General features: G+C 44.8%; 1 protein-coding gene across 1 annotated transcript; it reads right to left on the bottom strand.

Moving 5' to 3' along the window:
* Positions 1–503: 503 nt before the first annotated feature.
* Positions 504–9,009, bottom strand: LOC138280283 (zinc finger protein 239-like). The gene is made up of 2 exons (XM_069219473.1): positions 8,862–9,009; positions 504–1,009 (listed from the first exon to the last, which is right to left on the bottom strand). Exons 1-2 carry the CDS (start codon positions 9,007–9,009, stop codon positions 504–506), a joined length of 654 nt encoding a protein of 217 aa, XP_069075574.1.
* Positions 9,010–9,550: the final 541 nt, after the last annotated feature.

Here is a 9,550-nt window from a genome sequence, read left to right on the forward strand (position 1 = left end):
GTGCTAAAGTCCCAGAGGGTTTTGTGATGCTTCATTTCTTTTTCTGATTTGTAGAGAAATGAGCAATTGCTGAGAACAGTCACTTTTATGATTTTATGATTTTTTTTTTTTAATTTTTTCTGATAATCGGGTCTTATATAATCTACTAATAATCTTCTGGCATTTAAACATCCCACATAATTGTAACAGAATCATCTTTTATAATTTGCTGATGGCTTTATAAGCACGATCGACGACAGCTCTCCACACCTTCACTGCACTTGAATGGTTTTTCTCCTGTGTGCGTTCGCTGATGATTCTTTAATGTTGAGGATTCACTAAAACTACTTCCACATTCATTGCCACAGTGTGGTTTTTCTCCTGTGTCTGTCTGTTGAGGTCTTTGGAAATGTGATAACCAACTAAAGTGATTCAAACGTTCAGCACAATTGTATGGTTTTCCCGTGTGTGTTTAATAGTGTCTTTCAAGGTTTGTTAACTGACTAAAGCTCTTCATAGATGGTTTATACTGTGTGTGTTCGCTGATGATTATACAGGGTTGATAACTGACTAAAGTGCTTTACACATTCACTGCACTTGAATGATTTTTCTGTGTGTGTTCGTTGATGTCTTTGGAGGTTTGATAACTGACTAAAGCTGTTCACACATTCACTGCACTTGAATGGCTTTTCCCCTGTGTGTGTTCGCTGATGATTCCTTAATGCTGAAGACTGACTGAACCTACTTCCACATTCATTGCAATGGTATGGTTTTTCTCCTGTGTGTGTTCGTTGATGTACTTGGAGGTGTGATAACCGACTAAAACTACTTCCACATTCATTGCAATAGTATGGTTTTTCCCCTGTGTGTGTTTGCTGATGTACCTGGAGGTCTGGTAAGCGACTAAAACTCTTGACACATTCACTGCAATCATATGTTTTTTCCCCTGTGTGTGTTTGCTGATGTCTTTGGAGATCTGATAACTGACAAAAGCTCTTCACACATTTGCTGCAATGGTATGATTTTTCCCCTGTGTGTGTTCATTGATGTACTTGGAGGTGTGATAACCAACTAAAGCTCTTTACACATTCACTGCAACTGTATGGTTTTTCGTTTGTGTGTGTTTGCTGGTGTCTTTGGAGGTGTGATAACTGACAAAAGCTCTTTATACAGTCACTGCATCTGAATGGCTTTTCCCCTGTGTGTGTTCGCTGATGCTCTTTAAGGAGTGCTAAATGACTAAAGCTTTGCACACATTCAGTGCAATAGAATAGTTCTTCTCCTGTGTGAGTTTGCTGATGGCGCTTTTGTAGCGATGACAAATTAAAGCTCTTGCTGCACGTGTATGATTGTTCTTTCTTGGATAGTGTCTGTGGGTCGGGGATATATTTGTCCACTTCCCATGACTGTTTCCTGATGGGCCAACATGGTTGATAAAGCACTTGTACTATTCTCACATTTGCTGTATGTGTTGGTATTCAGTACATTTGATTTGCAATTTAACAATAAAATACAATAATAACTAAGGGCCAGATGTAGGTAGGTTCCAAATTGCAAGTTGCAATTTGGGAGTCCCAGCGACTCGCAAATTGCAACTCGCAATTTGGAATGCAGAAAGGTGTCTCAGACACCGTCTGCAAGTCGGTATGGGGTCGCAATGACCCACCTCATGAATATTCATGAGGTGGGTCGCAAATTGCGGCCCCATACCGACTATGGGCACTCGCAAACATGGAGGCCTGCTGTAGTCAGCAGACCTCCGTGTTCGTGACTGCTTTAAATAAAGCAGTTTTTTTTTTTTTAAGTGTAGCCCGTTTTCCTTAAAGGAAAACGAGCTGCACTTAAAAAAAAAACGAAACCTTTAGTTTCGGTATTTTTTCAGGGCAGGGAGTGGTCCCTTGGACCACTCCCTGCCCTGAAAAAATGTTTTTGGGTCCAGTCACAAACTGGAAGGGGTCCCATGGGGACCCCTTCCAATTTGCGTGTGGGTTACCATCCACTTGAAGTGGATGGTAACTGCAACACCATTTGCAACCGCATATGGTATTGCATACCACTAGGAATCGCAAATAGGAAGGGAACACCCCTTCCTATTTGCGATTCTGAAATGCATTTTGCGAGTCGGTCCGACTCGCAGAATGCATTTCTGCATAGGAAAATGCAATTTGCAACTCGCAAACGGCAGTTTTTGCCGTTTGCGAGTTGCAAATCCTTTCCTACATCTGGCCCTAAATTCTTCCCACACTCACAATATGTGTCAGGCTTCTTTGTGAGTGACTGTGTCTTTAGAATAAATAACAGTGTTCGATGCTTGGGGGTGAAGATTAATCCTCCTCCCTCTGGTTGGTGCAAATTAGGACAGTACTCTGTAATTTAAACAGCAGAACCCCTCTTTCTTTCACCCTTCAGTTGTTTGTCTCCACTCTGCTGTGCTTTTCTCTGGTTGCTCTGGTTTGGCTAGAAAGAGTTTACAATACACCTAGAGCACTGAATGTTATCATTTTAGGAAGCAGAGCACTGCTGTAACCAGTTCATACTGATCCATTTGAAGCTGGTGGTTGATCAGTGCTGTTGCCTTAATTTTCTAGAGCTCATTTCTTTAATCCTGTGGCGTGGAGGTGCACAGCTCAGACTTTCACTGAACTGCCCTTGACTGCTTCTTCCAGGATCTGTCAGTTTATGTTCAGGTTCCTCTGCTTTTGACTGCACTGATGTTTAGCGTGATACTGTTACACATTGTTTCTTACAGCTGTTTTGCAGATTTCTAGTATTATCTTCATTATACATAAATATTTTGTACATTCAAGGTGTCGGTCCTGTTGTTTCTTACAGCTGTTTTGCAGATTTCAAGTATTATCTTCATTATACATAAATATTTTGTACATTCAAGGTGTCGGTCCTGTTGATTGGAAAGAGATTCAAAATTACTGAATGCAAATGCAATGTACTGTGAATACACAATAGTTATCTGGCTGTAAAAGACATCTCTTCTTTGCTGTCTTTAAAACATATCAAAGCATATTTCACCTCACACAGATATTCAACTAAAGGTTCTGTTGAATAAATCTCATTGTATTTACTTCAGAAAATGAGGTGATTTACCAGTGTCCACAGAGTAACTTAGTAAAGAAAGGGAAGTCACAGAGCACCCACATGCTACAGGTGCAGCTTTAGGAAGATGCACATGGACAAGGAGGTGATTTACCAGCGTCCACAGGGTAACTTAGTAAAGAAAGGGCTCTCACGGAGCACCACGTGCTAAAGGTACAGCTTTAGGATGATGCAAATGGATAAGATTTAATTTATACAAGAGCAGATTGTGGAAACAGAGATGAAGCTGGATGTGCTGCCCTACTGGTTGCCCCGGCGACAGTGTTTTGGCGGCCGTCTCCATGGTGGTAGGTGGTTTTTACCACCACTGTCATAATGAGGGCCTTAGCTGGTGTCAGGCAGAGGCCAGTCCAGTCCCATTTGCCCTAGATCAAGTTGGCAGTTGAAGAAAGATTTCTTGTCGTTTGATGGATCCCTGTAGCTTGAACAAGAGGTCAGTTTTATAATCCTTGAAGTCAAATTCTTTGTCCTGGGTAGCAAAGACAGCAGGCCCAATTCTCTAGGGATCTTCTAAGGCTGGGAAAAGGTAACTTTTTAAAAGTACCTTTTCCATAATAGATATATAAAATGTGATTTTTACCACTGAATTTGAGTTTGAATATCTCTTAAAAAGAGTTCTACATTATTTTTCTATCTGCTTCCAAGCAGAAATTAGCATTATTGGATGTCACAATGTAACCCACTCTTTTCCTACTGTGCAGGCAGCCTTGTGACAATAATAACAGCTTTTGGACCTTTTTCATTGTACTGACATGTGGAAAAGTAAACCTTTACATGTCCTACTTTTAAATACGGTGAACTGTGCCTTATGGGCAATGACGCCTAAGTAGGGAGGGTCTTAATAATATTTCTAAGGAAAGCTTAGGGCTGTCAAAAGGAGTTATTTTGATGAGTCGAATGTGCAGTTTAAAACTGCATGGCCAGACTACAGTGGTAAGTCCAGAGACCTGCTTAACAGGGCCACTGCAGCGAATGGCACGAAGTGTGCTGCAGTCCAATGGTACCATTTAATTTATAGGCCAGGGGTACACTTTGTACCAAATACTAGGGACTTATGGGAAATTAAACACGCCAATCAGGTGTAAACCAATTTTACTGAGTTGAAAAGAAGTTTACAATCACTTTACTACTGGTTGGCAGGGTAAAGTGCACAAAGTTCTGAAGCCAGCAAAAATAAGGTTCAACATAAAGGTGACTCCGCTCCAGCCAAAAGCTATGCTAGGCTAATCAATACCCTCTCAGGCGATAGAATGTGGACAATTGTCTTCTGCAGTGGCACGTGTCTGTTGTAGGCCCCTTTGAACCTATCTGTACCCCTGTCACCATCCTCTTTGGCTACTGAACTGGCCCATGTGGAACCCTTCTCCCCATCTGCAGATGACATCTGTGAGGATTTATCTGATTCCACTAAGGAGGTGGTACCGCTGTGGCCAATTCGGTGATGCAACCCATTCTGCCCTGAGTCAGATTTCTGTTCCCAACCCACAAAGACGGTAACAAACAGAGGTCACTGACATCTGTCAATATCAAGGGCCAGGCCCGTAGCCATCAACTACCAGGTGGAGCTTCCAGTCTGGGGCTCTGGGCATGCCCCACCTCCAGGCCAGAGTTTGCAAGGAGTCCCTCCCATCCTCCTGAGGTCGCTCTCACCTTTTAGGTTGTTCAGAGATGGATATGGGGGCTACACCCTCAGATGGTAGTTACCCTCCTTCCACTCACACTGCAGCAATCTCAGAGGTGGTATCCTGAGACTGGTGTCGCACTCAGGGCCTGTGCCCTCCTACTGGACATGAGTATCCACAGTCCCCCTTGAAGAAAAATGACTATGTCTGTGTTGAGCAGGAGTCTGCCTGGAGCAGGCCTCAGTGGCGGCGGCCCAGCTCTGCGCAGCCTGCAATGTTACCTCTACATGAAGGTAAGAGCATGTTCCACAGCCCAGCTCTGCGCAGCCTGCAATCTGTTACTAATACATGAAGGTAAAGGTGTGTTCCACCACCCTGCTCTGCGCATCCTGCAAACTGTTACCCATATATAAAGGTAAGCGCATGTTCCACTGCCCAGCTCTGCGCAGCCTGCAATGTTGCCTATACATGAAGGTAAGAGCTTGTTCCACTGCCCTGTTCTAGGCAGCCTGCAAACTGTTACCCATATATGAAGGTAAGAGCATTTTCCACCGCCCAGCTCTGCGCAGCCTGCAATGTGTTACCTATACATGAAGGTAAAGGTGTGTTCCACCACCCTGCTCTGCGCATCCTGCAAACTGTTACCCATATATGAGGGTAAGAGCATGTTCCACTGCCCAGCTCTGCACATCCTGCAAACTGTTACCCATATATGAAGGTAAGAGCATGTTCCACTACCAGCTCTGCGCAGCTTTCAGTGTGTTACCCATACATGAAAGTAAGACCGTGTTCCACCGCACCCCCAGCTCTGTGCTGCCTGCAATGTGTTACCCATACAACAAGGTAAGAGCATGTTCCACCGCCCAGCTCTGCAATGTGTTACCCATACATGAAGGGAAGAGCAAGTTCCACTGCCCTGTTCTGCGCAACCTGCAATGTGTTACCCATGCATGAAGGTACAGGCATGTTCCACCACGTTGCTCTGCGCAGCCTGCAATGTGTTACCCATATATGAAGGTAAAAGCATGTTACACTGCTCAGGTCTGCAAAGCCTGCAATGTTACCTATACATGAAGGTAAGCGCATGTTCCACTGCCCAGCTCTGCGCAGCCTGGAATGTGTTACCCATATATGAAGGTAAGAGCATGTTCCACTGCCAGCTCTGCGCAGCCTGGAATGTGTTACCCATATATGAAGGTAAGAGCATGTTCCACTTCCAGCTCTGCGCAGCTTTCAGTGTCTTACCCATACATGAAAGTGAGAACAAGTTCCACCACCCATCTCTGCGCAGCCTGGAATGTGTTACCAATACATGAAGGTAAGAGCGTGTTCCACCACCCAGCTCTGCGCAGCCTGGAATGTGTAACCAATACATGAAGGTAAGAGCGTGTTCCACTGCCCCAGCTCTGCGCAGCCTGCAGCTAAGCAAAAATCTTTTGCAGCTTGCACTGATGTGCGAGGAGTTTTTTAAGATGGTGACCACATGCAGTACGTGCTGGTGGATTGTCCTGGTCAAATAAATCAGATTAATGCTCTCTTGCTTGCCCTTCAGAAACTGATCTGTAAGTCCCACTCTAATAGTGTAGGATTAGGCATTCTCAGTACACAGGTACAAGTGGATTTGATGCATTGGCACATTAACAGATTCAAAGTCTCAAAGATAAATCGACAAAAGCCACACAGCTTTGAGGAAAGGAGGCTGCCCAGGACCTTTGGTCCATGTTCAGAATACCACAGCCCAAAAATAGAAGACATTGACGTTAAAGGGAGCTGTGAAGCTGTTTGGCAGTAAAAAGAGAGTGGAGCAAACCTTCAAGGTTGCTGCTGTAACTGGCTCAAAAATGGATACAGAATTCACGGTAAAGGGAACCGTGCTGCTTAATTAGCGATGAAGAAAGTGGTGCAAAGATTCAAGGTTGCTGCTGTAAGTTGATTGCAAACACAGACCAACGCAGAGAGCACAATGGCAATCGAGGCAACATTAAAAGGGAAAAGCTTCCTGATGGTTTCCCTTCTCGGTGTGCATAGACTTTAATCACAGAGAGTGTGCCCATGGTATCTATATCAGGGGTGGGCGATAAGCCTACATCTAATGAAAACGTTAGGTTAGATTTCATTGGAGCAGCTCATGAAGGGTTAGCTTTTGCACATGCTGGCTTCAGTGCCAGGATCTGGGACAACGTCTGCAATTCTTACACCTGTTCCTTCTGGAATGTGGCTGAGTGAGACAATAATATGCCGGAAGCCTTCATTGTTATGGTTTTGGATTCATGATTGGAGTGGTTTTACAGCTTTTATGGGATTCAGTTACACAAACGAATTTCCCTAGAGTAGTAATAGATGATCACACTCTTATAAAGCTCTACATGGTCCAACAGATGGGATCTCCATCCTTCTTCGAGGGGTGAGGTGGGGCACAGATTGCTGGGATAGTGATGGATTAATCAAAGTAAAAAGAAGTCACAACCTTTGTAAAAAAAAAAAAAAAACGTCCGCTCGGGTCCTCAGTACCAGAATGTTTGGATAAAAGTTGTACTGAAAAAGTCTGGCGCTCCCTCATGCTACAAGCTGAAGTGAAGACAATGAGAACAACTGTCTTGAGAGTTAGAAGATGCAAAGAGCAACTGTGCATTGGTTTGAAAGGTGTGCAAGAATATCACAACCAAGTTAAGGTCCCACTGAGGCATTCCAAAAGATGTTTGGTCTGGCAAATGCAAAAAAGCTGAAAGGGCCAACAAATAACCTTTAACAGTGGCTACCAGAAGACCTTACTCAGACAAAGACAAAACAAACATTACAACAGTTTTGCATTGAGGTGTAGATTGCACAGGTTTGGTTGTAAAACCATGCCCTGCTGCTGCAGTAACCTAAACGGAGGACAGGTGCTCATGACTAGAAGGTCAGGGTAGCACACTTTTGTGGCCCAATCTGGAGTCACAAGGATGACTTGGACATATTAATTCCTGATCCTCTTCATAACTTGGAGAGAATAAACAGAGGACAGCGGACAACCACACAAAGGAACTCTTCAAAATATTCCAGGAATTCTCCTACCTGACAGCCACTGAAAACACAATCCAACTCTCCCAAGAACTCTACAACTCTCTCTCAGACTACTTCCACAACAAGATCTCCACCACCTACAACAGTTTTGACCCCCAACCCACTACTCTCTATCTCAACAGCCTCAACCAACCACTGCACATCAGCCACATAATCATCACCCAGACTACAACGACCTTCATGTCTTCCATCCAGTCTGGGGTGCCCACCAACACCTGCCCCCACGTCTCTTCAACCTATAATCCAAACCAATCAGCACTCATCTCACCAGCATCAACACCTCCATCTGCACAGCAACCTTTCTGAACAGATGGAATCACATGGAGATCAGACCCCTCCTAAGGAAACCCTCTGCTGATCCCAGCGATCTAAAAAATTATTGATCAATTTACCTACTACCATTCCCATCCAAAGTACTTAAGTAAGCCATCAACCAACAGCTCCCTAAATACCTGGAACAAACCCACCCATTTGACGTGACACAAGCAGGATTCCGTGCCAACTACTGCACCAAGACTGCTCTGATCGCTGCTACAGATTACATCAGCACTCTCCCCGACCATGTGCATGATCCTCCTCTGCCTCTCTGCTGCATTCAACACCATCTCCCCCATATCCTCAACAACAGAGTCCACAACATCAGCATACAGCAAAATGCCCTCAAATGGATCGCCTCCTTCCTACCAGGACGCACACAGAGCCCCCAACTTCCTCCCTTAACTTCAGAACCCAGGGACATCATAGGCGGCGTACTCAGGCGCACCTTGTTCAACACCTACATGACTCACCTCACAGACAATCGTCAGATCCCAGGACCTCAACATAATCTATTTCGCCGACAAAACTCAACTTATACTCTGACTCACTGAGGACCCCTCCAACCAACTTCTGCAATGCCACACCCAATGTAGCCAAGTGGAGGAGAGGCAACTGCCTCAAACTCAACTCCGACAAGACAGAAGTACTGATCTTTAGGAAGAACATCTATGTTTGGAAGCACAGCTGGTGGCCAGCAGAACACAGATCCACAATGACACCAACAGACCATGGACGCAATCTAGGCATCATCCTCAACAGTGAACTGACCATGAAATTCCACAGAATCTTCAGATGGATCCCAGTCAACACCAGACAGATCGTCACCAATACCCTGGTCACCAGTCACCTCCACTACGGCAATACTCTCTACGCCGGCATCTCCAGCCAGATCATTGGAAAACTCCAGACCATACATAATTCTTCAGCTAGACTCATCCCGGATCTCCCCAAGTGGACCCACATCACCTCCCCACCTCAGAAACCTACACCTACAGTAGCTTCCCATCCATAAGAGATGCAAGCCCAAGATCTTCATGTGTACTTACAAAGCTCTACATGATCAAGGACTGTCCTACATCAACCATCAAATGAACTACCATCTATCCGCAAGACACCTGCACTCCTTCTCACTTGCCCGCGCACACACACTCTGCATCCATTGGAGCCACAGCGGGGGTGATCCTTCCCCTACATCGCCGCCAAGGCCTGGAACGACTTGTCCTCCCACCTCTGAACACCATCCTCCCTGGTAGACTTAAAAAAGAAACTCAAGACTTGGCTGTTCGATGTAGACATAGCACCCTCAGCATCCCTGTGGGTGACAGTGCTGATTGATTGATTGAGAGAAGAAATGGCGTACAGAAATCCATGATCCATTCAAACCATCTCCTAGCGAAAGCTTTCTTTTGAATCTCAAAGTGTAAAGGCCTTTACACTGTTGTAAGGAAATGCCTCCT

Source organism: Pleurodeles waltl, unplaced genomic scaffold, assembly GCF_031143425.1.
Source record: "Pleurodeles waltl isolate 20211129_DDA unplaced genomic scaffold, aPleWal1.hap1.20221129 scaffold_71, whole genome shotgun sequence".
Taxonomy (NCBI): Eukaryota; Metazoa; Chordata; class Amphibia; order Caudata; family Salamandridae; genus Pleurodeles; species Pleurodeles waltl.

Coding starts and splice junctions, on each gene's coding strand:
- LOC138280283 (XM_069219473.1), bottom strand. CDS start 9,009: ATGTATGGTCTGGAGTTTTCCAATGATCTGGCTGGAGATGCCGGCGTA. Junction 1,010..8,861: donor AGATTCTGTGGAATTTCATG/GTCAGTTCACTG, acceptor GAACACACACAG/GGGAAAAATCATACCATTGC.